Below are 16,878 nucleotides of genomic sequence, written 5' to 3'. Positions count from 1 at the left end.
CCTCACTCTGGTGTAAATTCAAATTTGAATCCAAATGTCTAAATCTTATACTTTCTAGCGTGACCTTGCTCTGCATCCCTATTTAGTTTTGCCCTTAAAATTTGCTATTTACATTAAAAATAAATTTAACTACCACTAGAGAACTAAAAAAAAAAAATTATGTTTATCTTAATATTTTAGTCAATGTATCTAATTCAAAAATGATAAAATTATATTACCAAATAGTTTTTTTTCCTTGGGTCAAGTATTGAATTTGCAATAATTGATCCATTTGAGTAGCCAAGTAGCATTTTTTTTTGGTTCAAATTGATTACAAAATGAGCTGTCTAATAAAGTTCACAATAAATTTTATTTCTTGGATGAACAGGTGGCATATTAAATGATAAAATTCTAAACAAATGTCGACTGAAAATATTAGAATTATAGTTAATTAATTATAATTATGTATTTAATTACCATATTTTAAATTGGCTTTGTTGCACTATAAGGAAAATTTAAAGTATATGAAACTAAAAAATGGAAAAACAATTCAAGCATTTTTTTTCATTGTCTTTTCAAAATTTTAAACATTAATAAGGAATTATTATTATTATTATTATTATTATTATTATTATTATTATAGGATCGCGTGAGTTTTTTTTAACTCTTTATTAAAAGTAACATATTCTATTTTAATTTTCATTAAAATAGCATACACACTAACATATTTCATAAATAGAAAAAAGTTGGGTATTAAATATTATAACAATAAATTGCTACATCAACTAGCTTTCAATTATTTTACAAAAAATAAAGTTAGCCACGAAGCACACAACTTTCACAACTTATAATAGTTGTGAATTTTTCTAGCTTTAGTTTTTCTTTTGGCGCTCCTTAAATATAAATTAAAAGGAATGAAACCTTTTTTTTTACCAAAATCATGAGGTGATTTTAGGGACTCAACAACTCACTTTTAATTTTAATAAATCCTTAATTTGTTATTAAGCTATGTTATATTAATTAAATTGAGATCTTAAATTGACCAAAGAAAATTCTCTCCGTTGTGTGAGTTACAAAAAACAAACTTATATAACTGGTCATATCTAGTGAGACGTAATATTTGATTTTGTTGTTGTTGTGTGCCAATTAATTAGACTAACTTAAATAGATTATCTATATTAAGAATAAAAATATATAATATAAGGAAATTGATAAAGTGGATAACATTTTTTTAATTTTAGGGTCGCATGATAGATTGTTTTAGCTTTTTTTTTAAAAGTGACATATTCTATTTTAATTTTTATTTAAAAGAGCATACACACCGGCATAGTTCATAAATAAAAAAAGGTTTTTATGTAACCAACCCTACTTAATGAGACTTAATACATAATTTTGTTGTTGATCCTGTATACCAATTAATTAACTCGACTCAAACAGATGATCTACACTAAGAATAAATTTAATTATTATTAGGGAATTAAAAAAGTGATAACTTGTTTTATCTTAATATTTATGTTTGACATTTCTGAATATTTGTTTGAAGTATATATTTTTGTTTTAATTATTATTATTTTTTTATTTTAAGTTGACGTGACATAGTTTAAATAATGACATATCTATTAGAAAGAGAATTATTTTTTCTTGGTTTGATTTTTAAACTATCTAAAATATGCTCATAATTACCTATAATTGTACTAAAATATCCTTATAATCACACATAACTATCCAATAACCCTTAAATTAAACATCAATTGCTCTTCAAATTAAGTTTAAACCTTCAACCCTTATTCATTTTCTCTATAATTATTTTTCCAAAAATAAATATAAAAAAGTTAGAGAAAGCTGTAGAGCATGCAGAGTATGTGCCCATAGCTAGTAATTAATAAATATAAAGTCTTTATATTAAATTAACTACATATTGTAACAACTAGTTATTCATTATTGCCACAACAAAAAAATTGACAATGGAAATTAAAAGCATTGTAAGCAAACTTAGTCTCGCAACTTATTTTTCTGTTGCATTATACTGAAAATAAAATTAAAAAATAAATAATTTTCAACAGTGTGTTGAGCGTATCAATTTTAAGTTTTGTATTTGAGGTAGTGTTTGACTATATTTGAGATTGATATACCCAAAATTGATAAGAACGCTCATAGGGTTGGACAGTTATAAGACCAATATTTGATGTCTCATGTAACCACTCTTAAGTTCTCTATAACCCCCCTAAGCTTAATGATAAGGTTGCAAGAGAGCTACTATTGATGTCTTACATAACCTCCCTTAAGATATTTATAACCTCCTAAGCATAATGACACACTCATAAATATCAAGTTGAAGGAGAGTTTGCCTCCACTACTATAAAAAGGGATCATAGGAGGAGGAAAACATTTCATTCTCACTTACTCTTCATTTACTGTAACAATTTGAGCCGCTCATTCCCTAACTTAGGCATCAGAGTGATCCTTAGAGTACACATCGGGTCCTTCAAGCCGTTGTTATTTGATTCTTTTCAAGTGGTTACGGTCGAAAGACAGTTTAATAAAAACTATTCGATTTTTGGTAGCAATAGATATCATATATTTTAAACCTTATATTTAGAATTGTAGGAGTTTGTAAGACATTTGATACAATTTTATAATCTAAAGTTTGAAACAGCTGTCAAAACATAGGATGCGTGTATTTGAGATGAAAGATTTGAAAACTCACTCGTGTTTGAAGGTTTAAATATTAGGATCTGAATTTAAATTTATATAATTTTTTTTAAATTAATATAATTTTATATTTTATTTAAAAAAAATATGATTTCATAAAAAAATATTTTTAATTTATCTTAATTTTATATAAATATAAATTTAAGATTTAAAATATGAAATTTCAAATATAAGGTTAATTTTTTCACAAAGAACACATATTCATGCAAATTTGCTTTTAGGTAGTAACATCCATTACCCTAAGGGACCGCTATCGACCTAATTGTTCTCGTAGTTAGGTACAAAGCCAAATTTCCAAATGAAGTCAAAATTTCACTTCTTTAGTCCCTCATTCGCGATGGTGATAAGAGCGGGAAATTAGAAATTGACACATAAACCATTACCTGACAACACGAATTTACTATTATACCCTTGGTAGTGCCCACTAATCACTAAAGCCACCTGCCTTTTTCCACTTTTTGATTTTGGAGCAAACGAACAACCAAGCAACCACTCATCCCTTCTCAAACTGTATTATTTAGTAATTAAATAATATTTAATATTAAAAATCTAAAAATAGAAAATAAAAATAAATTAATGCTATCAGGCGTTTTTTTTTTTTGCATTTATAAAAGCTTCCCGTCAGAATAATCGCCCTCCCTCTCTTTTAACGGGCGGACGCCATCCCAACATACAGAGAGAGAGAGAGAGAGAGAGAGGGAGACAGAGCGCTTGTAACCGCTCATGGTGTTTGCGTTGCAGATCTTGAAACCCTAGCCTTTTCATGGCGTTTTATATTCAAGAATCTTGTATTTTCTTTGAAGGAAGAAGTTCGAGGTGGGCGAGAGGTTGTGTTTGATCCATTGTCGGGCGCATTTCGTGGAGATTTTCCTGTAACTGAAGAATTTGTTCGTTCGGCTATCTTTTTTTCGGTTTTAATTGAAGAACGTTCTATTTTCTGTTTTTGCTTCGCAAGTCTTTGGCGTTTCCAGTGGGTTCTTGCTACTTTTAATCAGATTTGGTTGTGTTTTGCTCTGCATTTTTTCGGTTGCTGGTGGTTTAGGCTCAGGTTTTGTTGATTTTGTGGAGGTTTTGGTACAATCTTATCGTTTGATGCGTTGTGTGAGATTCGAACGGATTGAGTTTGAGAAATGATGAGTTCAGCAATGGTTTAAATGCATATTCGCCTAGGATGGATGAACGTGGTGGGTCATTTGTCGCTGTCAGAAGAATTTCTCAGGGTCTAGAGCGTGGCAACACCTGCCATTCAACGTCTGGTATGCGATATATTCTACATCCCTCTCTCTTTCTCAGAGTCTGACCATTCTTTCTGACTTCTCTCTCTTTCTCTCTCCTGGGCTTCTGGAAGCTTAGACCCTTTCGAGATCAAAATTAATATGCCTGGTTTTGAATCCGTATAGGATTTCCTGTCATCTTCATGGGTACTGATATTCAAATTTGTTTTGGTGGGTGAGCTGCTAGTTTTTATTGATTTCCTCTTCTGTTCCTTTACGCGCGCATACATTCACTCTCATACACACGACGTATGGTGTCCCCTGCCTTGAGATCTTTTGAATTTCAGCAACTATTGACAGTAGATTACTGTTTGCTGCATAAGTGTTCAACTGACTTCGTTAAAATTTTCCATTAATTGTTGAACAGATCCATTGGACTTGAATGCCTATTTCGTTGTTGTAAACCGCTTTTTGTCCTGGCATATTTTACTTCTATTACAGGAGAAATCAGTATTTCTAATATGTTATTAAACTGATGTTTGATGCTCTAAACGCAGTGTTGTTGTTTTGGTTTTCGTCCATTACTTCTTAAAACAGCTTTACTCTCAATGTTCAATTTTCGATTATTTGTTACTGTTTCTGTTATAATGTCTTATTTTGGCTGTTATATCTGAAAATGAGTCAAAATCTTCTCCAGTTCTTAAAAAATTTTACATGACAATGTATTATATCTTAAAAAGTTTGGCTGTCATACAGTTATTAACTGTATGACAATATTTGCGATTATATTTTCATCAATCATTCTGAATTCTGACACATGGATTTTGTCTTGTTGTGACCAGGATATTAGTTGTTATGGTCGTTGTTTTCATCGCTCTTTCATTATTATTATTTTGGTTTCACTTCTTTTGGTCAGCTTCTTTGGCAATACTGATTCTTAGAAAAATGATAAATAATTGGATGTGATCATGTGGTTACTCTAATTTATTGGTTTAAGAGTCTGGTTTGATGGTTTTAGCATTTCGTTGGTGACAATAATCAAGACAGCTTCTATTATGTACTGATCTTTGGTGCTAGAACTTCCACAGATTGCAGAAATGTACAGAGCTGATTGATGCTAATTTATTGGTTCTCTATTTATTTATTTTATTTAATACTATTTGTACATTTATTTAACGACACTGTTGTGGAATTTTCTGTTTGATTTTCTATTTATGTTCTGAAGTACTAGACACTTTTATTAAACATGTACTTACACTTGTATAATTTGCCTTTTAGCATTGCACAAAGTGGCTGGATCTGAGCAGTTGCCTTGACTCTCATGTTTTATTCCATTATTGGAATTTGCTATCAATTAATCATTGTAGAATTGTACCGTCTGTTTTGTGTTTGGATGGGAATAAATATATGTTGGATAGCTTGGATGTAATTCCTACTTTGTGAATTGAAAAAATGCATTTAAGGCTTGTATGCTTTTGCCACTAGGCTTGCTTCAAGATGCAGTTTTGAGACGTAATGCCCCCCAAAACTCACAAATTCTCCAAGAGTCCCACTTTTAAATTTGAAGCATGTGTCATATCTTGAGGGCCCGTCTTATTTTTAGTACTGTAGGCTAGTGGTTGCTTAATTGATGTTTCTCCTTGAAATTTGTGTTTTTAATGAGTTATATTATCCAATAGTAAATCAAGAAAAGTCATATATACATATGAATTTAGTCAAATTTAATACTAACTGGTTGAGATTAGAGGAAATTAACTATATGGATAGGAGGAATAGATTATTAACCAAACATGACTTGAAGAAATTAATAAAAATACTAATTAATTGAGTTAATTGTATTATTAACCACCTTATTTGTGCTTCAAACTGTACTTGGATATGGGTGATCAATTGATGAAGCCACTGAACCAGACTAGTGACTTCACTCATACATATTTAGTGTAAAGTCTAAAGACTAAAGAATTAAAATAATCTGAAAAATTTTGTTTATATACACCAATAACTTTGTTTTGTTTGAATGATCTGAAACATGTTATTTATAGATTCAAATGACTTTTTTTTTGTTTGAATTCTATAATATTAGAGTTGAAGTGTGACTTTGTGATTTTCTGTTTAAAAAGTGAAAACATGTCACATGATATTCAAATATATATATATGTGTGTGTGTGCGCGCGTGTATATATATATATAATATGTATATATAATTCGTGACTATAAAAGCAGATGCATTTATGCATCTGTTTTCTCCAGAGATTTACCAGGTGGTGCAAAATTTTAACCCTGTGTGCCACAGACACGCCAACTTATTTCACGGCCAGGTCTGCTCCTGCTAGTTTAGACCAGTTTATCCAAGTCTCACTCAGTTGACCGAATTGAACCTGGTTCAGTGCAAAACTGAGTTTCACCCTTGATCTGGGCTGGCTAAGGGACTGGATCTGGTTGAATCTCATCAAATTGGTTTTTTTAGTCTTGGGGTTGGTTCAGTCTGGGTTTTAAAGCGATGCATGAAATTGGAATTTGAAAAGTAGGGAACTTTTGCCTTTTTTCTTTCTTGGAATATGAATTTCATCCAATAGAAGCAATGTTTTTAGAGATAGATACTTGAAAAAAAATTATTGTTAGCTTCTAAAGTCTGAATTTCATTGTTTGCCTGCTGTGCTCTTTGAGTGTAGTTGTTGAATACTAGTTGTTGAATACTACTCTATTATTTGGATTGGTTACTGGTAAGAGTTCTCTTTGCGTATTTAGCTTTGAAAGTCAAGGAAGTTTACACCAATAATTTCACATCACGCCTAGGTTTTTGCTCATAAAAAATCAAAGAAGTTTTGTTTTTGAGGGAGATAAATACAACAAGCTTTTTGACTGAACGAATTGGAGCTGATTGTGTACAAAAAGCAGTATTTTCCCTATTTTAAATTTAGATTCTGAAATTTGCGCTCCTTTTTTTTTTGGACTGAGTCATGCTTCAGAAAACTATGAAAGATGGGTGGTCATAAACTGGCAGCAATTTTTTGCTGCCATCTGTCTTATATGATTTCCTTGAGTGCTATGATTTTGAAACTTCATTATTCATGTGTTAATTCCTTTGTTTGATTACAGCTGAGGTTGTGGCAGGATCAGCAGCATGGCTTGGCAGAGGTCTTTCTTGTGTTTGTGCTCAGAGAAGAGAGAGTGATTCTCGCCTTTCATTTGATTTTACTCCAGCCCAGGTTACACCTTTCTGGTTTGACTAATTTGATTTTCACTTTAAAATTTCTTTGCCATGGTTTAAATGTCAATCACAGTTGTTATTGATTTGATAGGAAAAAAATACTGGTTTTTTAGTGTTTGAAAAGGATGTGAACCTAGATAAAAATATCTGCAAAAACAGTTTGAATTGGCCGACACATTTTAGGTTATGGTGAGTCTTGGTAGGTTTTGGCAATATGAATCTTTTTCTTCCTTTGCACTTAACTATTTGAAATGCAATAGTTCTTTGTTTTTTCACATTTTTTTGATGCAGCTCTGGTAGCTAATGAGGTTATTGAAGATGCTGTCAGAAGAAATAAGAGGGGCTTGGTTTTGAGATTGGATTTTGGAAAGCTTATGACCATGTTAGTTGGGATTTCTTGGATAGAATGTTGAACAGAAAAGGTTTTGGAGTGAGATGGATAAAATGGATTAGGGGGTGCCTCGTGTCAGTGGTCTTCTTTGTTCTACTGATCGGGAAGTCTAAACCTTGGTTTAGTGCCTCTAGGGGTCTAAGACATGGTGATCTTTCCTGCTTCCTTTTTTCTATAGTGGTTGATGCTCTGAGTAGAAGGATTGACAAAAGGGGTTGAGAGAGGCTTGGTGGGAGGGATCAAGGTGGGTCACGAGAGCTTACCCATATTGCATTTGCAATTTGCTGATGATATCATTCTCCTTTTGTAGGATATGGTTAGCTTTTCCAGTATGTTAACTATTTGGAAAGTGTTCGAAAAAGTGTCAGGTCTTCGGATTAATTTCTTTAATGCTGCATTTGGGAGCATGGAATTTGGGTCTTGGATGTGGATTTTGATGGATTTTGACATAATTCAATATAATTTTGCATTACATTTTGTCCAAAACCACACAAATCCAAATCCAAGGCCTTTCCCAAACATAGGGTAAGAGTGGCATTGTGGGTATTGGTATCAATGCAAGTCCTCTTGCATGGTTAGCTGGTTGTGGTGTTCTGAGTTGGCAGTTCACTTATTAAGGTGCCCCCTTAGGTGGTAACCCAACTGCTTATTCCTTTTGGAACTTGGTTTTTGAGAGAGTTGGCAGGAGGTTGGATTGGTGGAAAGGAGGCCTTTACACTCTTTGGGGCAGCAATACTCTTATTCATGCCTTTCTTTTATTCCCTGGACTATTTGTCCCTTTTCAAAAATCCTGCAAGAGTGGCTTGTAGCTTGGAGAAACTGATTAGAGATTTCTTGTGGTGGGGAGTCAGCAAGCATGATTGAGACCATCTTGTTATTTATTTAATTTTTTTTTTTTGGGGGGCGGGGGGGGGGGGGTGTGTATAACCAAATGGGAGGTAGCTTTGGTTGAAAAATTATTTGGTGTCCAAAAACATTTCCTTGGCAGAAAAATCGTCATGTGCACTTCCCTTTAGAACTTGATTTTCTTTGGCACGAGGTAATTTGTAGGAGATTTGGACTTCTTCAAAATGGATGAGATGCTAAAGTTGGGGTTCATATTATATATTGTGTCCTTGGAAATTTGTGTGTTAGATTTATCTTTTCCCCTCCCCACCCCCCATGTTCCGTACAGTGTTGGTAATTGGGGAAGCTTTTAGGGAGGATGGTTGGTTAGGGGAGGCTCCTTTGGCTAATGTGTAAGGTCATCGCTGTTGTTTATCTTCTTGTCATGATTTCTCTGTCTTTGCTTTCTTTCAGTTGCAAGAGTGTGGGCGCTTTGAGGATTTTCACTTTGTGAGGAACCTTAATGAGGGAGAGACTAGTGAGCTTGCCCCTTTGCTCGATGTGCTTTGTCCTAAAAGCTTCAATCGAGGAGTGACATATAAGAGTTTGGGCCTTAGATTATTCTGGGGAATTTTCTTGTAAATCTTTCTTTTCTCATTTTACCAATGCTATTCCTTTTGCTCCCTATTCTTTTCTTTAGAAAGCCAAAGCCTATTCTCCAAAGGTTAATGCCTTTTTATGGACAGCAATCTTGAAAAGGTTAATAGCAATGACATGCCTAAGTAACGGAGACCTAACAAGTTTTTATTGCTTGATGCGTGTGTTCTTTGTTTTAAGAGTGGAGACGTGTTTGCACTTGTTTTTGCATTGTCATTTTTCTTGGATCCTTTGAAGTAAATTTTTTGGCCTTTTTTGAGGCTTCCTCCTTGGAGGTGCTTTGTACGTTTTTGTTGTTTAAGGAGTTTGGAAAGGGGAAAGGAGAGGCATTTGGCAATGTACAAATTTTGGTTAGCTTCTGGTGTGTTTGGTTGGAGAGAAACGCCAGAATTGTTACGAACTTGGATACTCCTCTTAACTTTCTTTGGAATAGAGTGATGTCTCTTGCGTTGATGGGGGTCTTTGTGAATGGTTTCTTTCACCATTTACTTACCTCTGTCAAATCTACAGAGAGACTGGGTTGTTTTGCTCGAGTAAAGCTGTTTTTTGTTTGCAATATTATTTCTTGTGTTTGGGGGCTTCTTGATTTTGTGATTGATATTACCACTTAATATCACATTCTTTACATTGGAACCATTACCTAGAACCTTGCATATTGTATTTGAATATCCATTTTCTGTTGCAAATCTCTATCCCCCCATAAAAAAATAAAGAAAGAATTGTAGTATTTGCATTTGGACCCTTGAACTCACTTTATGTTTGAGTGACATACAAAATTAGAACACAATTAATTATTTCAGTTTTCATCCCTTTTAGAATACTAGTTGTAGGGACACACGTGTGTGCCCCACATTTATCAAATTTACTATTTTTTAGGAGAATGAATCTTGTAATTAAAAGATAACATGTTATATCAGGGGCATTTTTTAGGAAGAGTAAGGGAAAAATGTGTAGGTTGGAGGTGCCCACTTCTCTTAGATTCTTTGTTATAGTATAGAGTATCTTTCTTTCCCTTTTAGAACATCATCCTTTGTTTATCATCAATAATTTTTATTTCTCTCAAAGAATTTAAGGATTATTGTACTTTAAATGCTTTTGTGTTATTTGAGTTTTTTAAATTCCATAGATTTTCTCTCAAGTCAGTGCACTGAAAATGGTAGAATGTGGCGATGCTGGATGGAATAACGTGGTTAAGATATTGCTCCATAGAGACAATGAACTTATTATGATTTTGTATTTAAGAAAGAAGGTAAAGTACAAAACAAGGAGAACAAGGTTTCCTCGATAACAAAATGACAATTATAAAAGAAAGAAATAAATTTAGTGAAGTAAAACAATCCAATCATGCTGCAAATTTTCTAGGGGAACATTCCTAAACAAACCATTCGTTAATCAACATTGCAATGCAAGAAATACTACTCTAAATCAAGTTATGAGAAGTGGGCACACCCTTAAAAATTCTAGCATTTTTCCCAATGAAATACACCCAAATGATTGCAAGAATGGTGCTTCATTACAAACTTTTCCTTAATTCCCTCCTAAAACATGTAACAATCATAGAAATCCTCCGAAGATCACGAACAAACCCACTTATCGCTGAAACTTCCAAACAGATTATTCCAAAGTATCCAAACTAAAGGACAATGTAAAAAACAAATGAGGGCACATTTTCCTGCTCACAAGGCAAACGACACAGACATCCGGTGACAAGGCCTTATCAGTCTTTGCTTTTGAAGCGAGTAGTATTGATTTTCTTAAGGATCACATTCAATGTAAAAATATTTATATTTGATAAATAGCGGTTGCAAGTAGCATGGTGTGGTGGGAAGTGGGAGTAGCAGATTTACATAATGGGAAGCAGGGGTATAACAGACCAGAATTTTTTTAAAGCCCACACAATCTTATGTATATTGGTTTATTTGCATGTTTTAAGCTCTCAGCCCTTCTTATAAAAGAGTTTTAGTGCATTTTTGATCCTTCAGCTCATCTTATACTAATGCTGTTTAGTAAGGGCAGTAAATTTTATATTTGCTTTAAACCACTATTGATAGAAAAATTATGTATATTTTCACTTTTTCACTAATCATATGTGTGATAAATTAATTAATAAAATAAAATACATTATATACTCCATCAATCTATTGGGCACATAACACATACAAAAAATAATAAATTAAACAAGTTCTGTTATTTTATTTGTTAAAGTAATAATAATCTAATAAATTTAGACCTACGAGTTATATTGTATTACTATAACCCTAGGATTAAGGTTCCTCACAAAATGAAAATCTTAAGATTGCACACCCTTATACAAGAGAAGGAAAGTAGAAATACGAGTATCATGAAGAGTAGATAATTAGAAAAGACGAGCGCGCATGAGGATATTTGGTATCATGTGAAAAATTACAAAAATGAAAATTAAAAACCAACACCATAACTAAAATGGACAACTGTTTGGTTAATGTTCCCAAAATTGATACAAGTTAGAAACCGAATTAAACACATATTCAGTTTGAAAAACTACAAAATAATGTAATTAAAAATGCTTCTTATAATTAAAAGATGTTATAATATAGAATAGAAATGATTAGACTCTTTTTTCTTAATTATTAAATGTTAAATTAATACTCCAGAAAAATCGAAATTTACATTAATTATGAAGGTTGCAATTGGTGGAAATATGTTTTGGATGTTTTTTATTATTTTCCAAAATTTTAGAAACTTTAGGAATGATTTTACTTTATTTTAAATTTGCATGGAAATTTTATTTTAAATTTGTATCAATTTTTTTTCACAATGATTTTAATCTGAAAAAGTGATTTTGGATATTGGATTATTGAAGCAACAGGTTGCCAAACAACTAAAGTCAAAACATTTGAAAACTGACAACAAAAAACTGGAAACTGACTACCATATTTGAATGTGTTGTCACCACTTGTTTCTTCACTGCTGCCACAAAAACAGAAAAGAGAAAATAAAAATGATACTGAAGACTCCCTAAGTTTTCTACTTTGATGAAATATATAATTATACTTTGAATCAAGAAGGCTTTCCTTCCTGTCTCAAGTTCTTTCATCCATTTAAACAGTTATGGCATTTCTTGTTTATAATAATTAAGCATAACTGGTAAAATTTTTACACTACAACAAAATCTTTGATGAGGGGCACTTCAATCTTCAAGTAATGAGTACATGTATTAGCTTTCTATTCTCGTTTTTTTTTTTTCTTTTTAATTTTTCAACATTTACATATTTATTCAAATGCAAAAGAGATTTTAGTTAATATCCTCAAGTTTCGGTTTGTGCTGATGCCTTTTCTTTGGTTTGAAATAGTTATCTTGTTCCTCTAATGGAATATCATATGCCTTTCATCAAATTTCAGATTTATTGTCCCATCTGTTTGAGTTTGATCTGACTTATTTTTTCCTGCATTTTTATTGATACACAAATTTCACAATACTTTTTGTTGTTATTTCTCCCATAAATTGTTCTTATTTTATGGCCAACTATTCCCCCTTAAAGAAGCTCTGGACTGTGCCTGTAACCTTATATGGATCAGCTCAAAGTTTCTGTTACTCATTTTCCCTAAGCGAGTTGCAATTTAGAACATTCATTTCTGAAATGGGGATGCATGCATCATGCCATATGGTGTGGGAGCTTTATGCACTGCGTCACTCCGGGTGTCACGTTAAGGGCATCATTAGAAAGAATATTCAATGTTTTGTCTAAGTGCATGGTTCACATTTGGTGATTTCACCATAATTTAGTCAAATGCTTTATTTGATTGTTAACAAATGTGCTAGTTGAATTAGATATAGGAGAGTAGATAGCAGGTTTAATTGTAATTATTTTGACCTATGATGCCATGGCACCATAGTTGTATCTTTGTTACAATTTCTGTAGTGGATTTAATTTTTAAATTTTGACCATACACAAGAAAATAAGCCTACGCTAACAATATTATGTTTCATACTGTCTTATATTCCTGTTCCCATTCCCTTTCCATGCACTTTAATGATTCACATTTGAGCTTGGTTCAGCTGCATTCCTCTTTAGGCATGCGAGTTCAACTATGATAATAGCCTTTCTAGTTCTCTTTAATGAAATAAGCAAATATTATTGAGGCTGGTGAGAATTTTTGTTTTTTTTTTGGTTATTTGAAGAAAGCAAGAAAAAATGTTAATTAATGCCAAAGCCTAATACATTTTTGGAAGGCACTATTTTTACTATCAACCAACTTTATCATGGTCTTATGCATTCAGACTTTCCATAATAATTTGTTATGTTCTGAAGTTTTCCTGGCAGTGTGGTGGATAGTTTATGTTTTGTAAATTCTCTTTGAATAACAAGCTGCATTGTCTTTTGGATATTATGTGTTCGCACCCCTTCTTTTAAATACCTGTATGTAAAAAGAAAGAGGCACAAAATATCTCCTATTTTACTGTTAAGGATATTCCTTTTGACTTGGTATGCTTTCTGGATGATAAATTTACTCCATGATACATGTCTAGCGAAAGCCATAAAAACTAGGAAAACTGGCTCTTTATTGATTCAAGTTTAACTCCCGTGCCAGTTGTCTGATTTATTGACTCACAACTAATTGTTTTGATTTTGGTGGTGTCAGGAGGAAAGCTTGCAAAGGCTCCAGAGCCGTATAGATGTTTCCTATGATAGTGCAGTCCCTGAACATCAGGTATTTTCCTTTTTTAAGGTTAGGTAAAATTTTTAGAATTGATGGTAATTTAAATCCAGATGAACTGCTGTGCTCTGGTGTACGCGCACACACACAGACATATATAGGCCATGTAGATAGCGCATTCCTTTTGCTTATTTACTTGTTCATTTCACTTCTTTGAAGTTTGAAGGCTGTATTTTTGGTTAGTATTAACTGTTAATTATGTTATTTCAGGAAGCTCTAAGGGCTTTGTGGAATGCTGCCTTTCCTGACGAAGAACTTCGTGGTTTAATATCTGAGCAGTGGAAGGAAATGGGTTGGCAAGGAAAAGATCCTTCCACAGACTTTAGGTAATTAGCATTTAACTTGTAACCTCCAGGGGCTCATTTTCTGTTAGCACGTCATTTCTTTTTGCCATTGCCCCCTCCCCACAGCATCTCTTTTCTTCTCCGAATTTTTTAATATTTGGATAATGTGTCAGGGGTGGTGGTTTTATATCATTGGAGAACTTGTTATTCTTTGCAAGGAACTTTCCGGTATGTCTCTCTCTCTCACAAAACACAGAAAAAATAAATTGAATGCTTAATCTTAGACTTTTATATAATATACGAACTGATGTTTGGAATGAAAATTACTGATTAACAAAAGTCTTACAAGTTAGAACTAATTATTTGGTGATTGAATATAATTAATAATATTAAGTGGGGCCATTTTTTTTTGGTTTGGTTTGATGTTTGGTTTTTGGGAAGTTTAATGATGAGAAGTGATATGTGACGGTTGATAAACTGATAAGCAGATTATTAATTGTTTGTCTTCATGAATCACATTGACCTCTGCCTTTCGTTTGTTTGTTTTTTTTTGTTTTTGTTTTTTTTGTTTTGTTTTGTAAAATATTATATGCTGCTTGGTGTTCATGATGATGTTTCAGGCTTTCTGTTTATTGCACAAGGGCACTGATTTTTTTCCCCTCATCTACAAGGTATTTTTTGGCTAATTATTGTAAGATATAAGTTGTCATCCCTTTCCATGCAGCAATCCTTTCAGGATCTTCTTCATAAGCAGGAAGGTGACCGTTCGGTTTGGGAATACCCATTTGCCGTGGCTGGCGTGAACATCACATTCATGCTCATACAAATGCTCGATCTTGAGGCGGGTTTGTAATTTTTCTTGTTCACCTTATGTGTGGTTTGGTTTGAAGAAGGTATATTGTTTCTGAATGTTTGCAATTTCAAAATGGCACTTAATTTTGCGAGTTTTTTTATAAGTTTTCTCAATCACATGTTATTAATCCAATGCTTATCAGTATAGTGATACCTTCATATTACAAGAACAAATTGCATTTATAAATGAATGCAGAGCATGCTCTGTCAAAATTGAGGGATCATTTCAAATTTATTGGAGTGTTTTTTATTTCCATGGCTCATCCAGGAATGGTACTTGGCTCTCCTTTTCCAAATTATCTTTCCAAATTATTGGAGCAATTTAGTCTTGGGATTGTATTGGCCAAAAAGAGATTGCAACAAACATAAAGTGGAGAGCCTTTGAATTATAGCTGCTTTTTTGTGCGGATCATTTTATCTTATACTAATAATTAATAGACATGGGAATTTGATGTATTTCATGAGTTCACTGTTCTTCAATTTACAGTAAAACCACGGACACTGGCAGGAGCAACCTTTTTGAAGTTCCTTTCAGGTAATGCTGCCACTCATAAGTTCATGCAATGACAGGTTGTCTTGAATTATTATTATTATTATTATTATTATTTGTAATTTCCGCTCTGTTGCAAATTCATCTGCAAGGCATATAAAAATCTCGTGGCTTATGTCAAGATTTGGAGCCAAAAGCTATCAATGAACTTTTGCATATGCAATGAACTGGTTCAAGTGTTTATAGGTTTGACTTGAAGAGTTCTTTCTTCTGCTGACAGAAAATGAATCAGCGTTCGATCTTCTCTATTGCATTACGTTCAAGCTGATGGATCATCAATGGCTTGAAATGCGTGCAACATACATGGACTTCAATGTATGTATCTTTATCAAAGAGCAAAACATGCACTCTAGATTCAAAAGGTCACTTTATTCTTAAAGCAGTGCTCTATCCACTTTATCCTCATGGAAATCAAAGATGCTGTGGTTTTCAATTGACCATAGACCTAAAAGTTCTTTACACATGGTTTGGGAAAGGCTTTGGATTTGGATTTGTGTGGATTTAGATAAAATGTAATACAAAATTGTATTGAGTTTTGTCACAAATCCATCCAAATCCAAATCCAATCTAAGGCTTGAAAACTATGCTCTCAAATGCTGCGATACTTGTGCTGTAATGAATGTGTAGTTGATGATAAATTCTTTAATGATAGTCCATCAACCTATTTTCTAATGACTCCATTATTCAAAACTAGCATACGCAATTTTCTGCTCATCTTAAGCAGCCTGTTAAATAAAACTATTTTTAATCTTATTAACTACCATGTTGTCTTCTCTTGTTTTGTTTCTTTGTAGACGGTGATGAAATCCACTCGTCGGCAGCTGGAAAGAGAGCTTATGCATGAAGAAATGACACGGCTTGAAGACTTGCCATCTTATGCCCTTCTTTCACGATAGCATGGCTATCACGAGAGTTGGAATGATAAGTCTACGAAAAGCAAGGAGTTTGCATCATCGAATGATTTTCTTTCTTTTGGATGATCTCTGCCCCTCGTCTGCCTTTGATTTTTTTTTTTTTGACTAGCTAATTCTGTTTTTCTAGCTACTGCTGTTTTTCCACAATCTGGTGCTCCCAACAAAAACCCTTCTAGGAGCCATGCTGATGTCCTCCAATTTTATTCGGGAGAAAAAAAAATGTAGGTTCTACGAGCTTGTAACTTCAAATGTACTTAACCACTTTGATTTGCATCAGGTTTTAAAAGCTGCCAGTTTATCTCAAATCAAAGGTATGAGTAATAACTAAATTTATGTTTTGCTACGCCTCTTTTTTCACTTGTCAACTTATATGTGTCTTTTGAAAATATAGTTGCTTAAATTTTTACATTTTTAAAATTATAAATATTATTACTTGTTTCTTGCAAAAGAATAAAATGGAATGGAATAAAAATAGTCTTTATAATTTTACTGATTTGTTGTGATTTTTCATTTCATTCCGCTTCTATTCTAGTGTATCTCCATTCTCCAGCGTACCAAATTTGAGATTAGACTAAGAATCTTTAGGAAAAT

General features: G+C 32.9%; 1 protein-coding gene across 2 annotated transcripts; it reads left to right on the top strand.

The window, feature by feature from the left end:
* Positions 1–3,244: 3,244 nt before the first annotated feature.
* LOC131165723 (uncharacterized) lies at positions 3,245–16,630 on the top strand. 2 transcript variants are annotated; one of them, XM_058123741.1, is made up of 10 exons: positions 3,245–3,947; positions 7,005–7,114; positions 13,613–13,681; positions 13,898–14,013; positions 14,145–14,199; positions 14,592–14,642; positions 14,726–14,816; positions 15,311–15,358; positions 15,594–15,688; positions 16,168–16,630. In XM_058123741.1, the coding sequence occupies exons 1-10, from the start codon at positions 3,863–3,865 to the stop codon at positions 16,267–16,269; spliced, it is 822 nt and encodes a 273-aa protein (XP_057979724.1). In that variant the 5' UTR covers positions 3,245–3,862; the 3' UTR covers positions 16,270–16,630. The 2 variants fall into 2 exon arrangements, with proteins under 2 accessions (XP_057979724.1, XP_057979725.1); XM_058123742.1 differs by lacking the exon at positions 14,592–14,642 and having other exon boundaries at positions 14,696–14,816.
* The last annotated feature ends 248 nt before the right edge of the window (positions 16,631–16,878 follow it).

Source organism: Malania oleifera, chromosome 10 (genome assembly GCF_029873635.1).
Source record: "Malania oleifera isolate guangnan ecotype guangnan chromosome 10, ASM2987363v1, whole genome shotgun sequence".
In the NCBI taxonomy this organism is placed as follows: Eukaryota; Viridiplantae; Streptophyta; class Magnoliopsida; order Santalales; family Ximeniaceae; genus Malania; species Malania oleifera.
This window is presented reverse-complemented; position numbering and strand designations above follow the sequence as displayed.

Bases quoted from the DNA above. Each gene is read 5' to 3' on its own strand.
- LOC131165723 (XM_058123741.1), top strand. From the start codon at position 3,863: ATGGATGAACGTGGTGGGTCATTTGTCGCTGTCAGAAGAATTTCTCAG. The intron at 14,643-14,725 runs GTATTTTTTGGC...CTTCATAAGCAG, and splicing joins TTTTTCCCCTCATCTACAAG to GAAGGTGACCGTTCGGTTTG. The intron at 14,817-15,310 runs GTTTGTAATTTT...TTCAATTTACAG, and splicing joins AATGCTCGATCTTGAGGCGG to TAAAACCACGGACACTGGCA.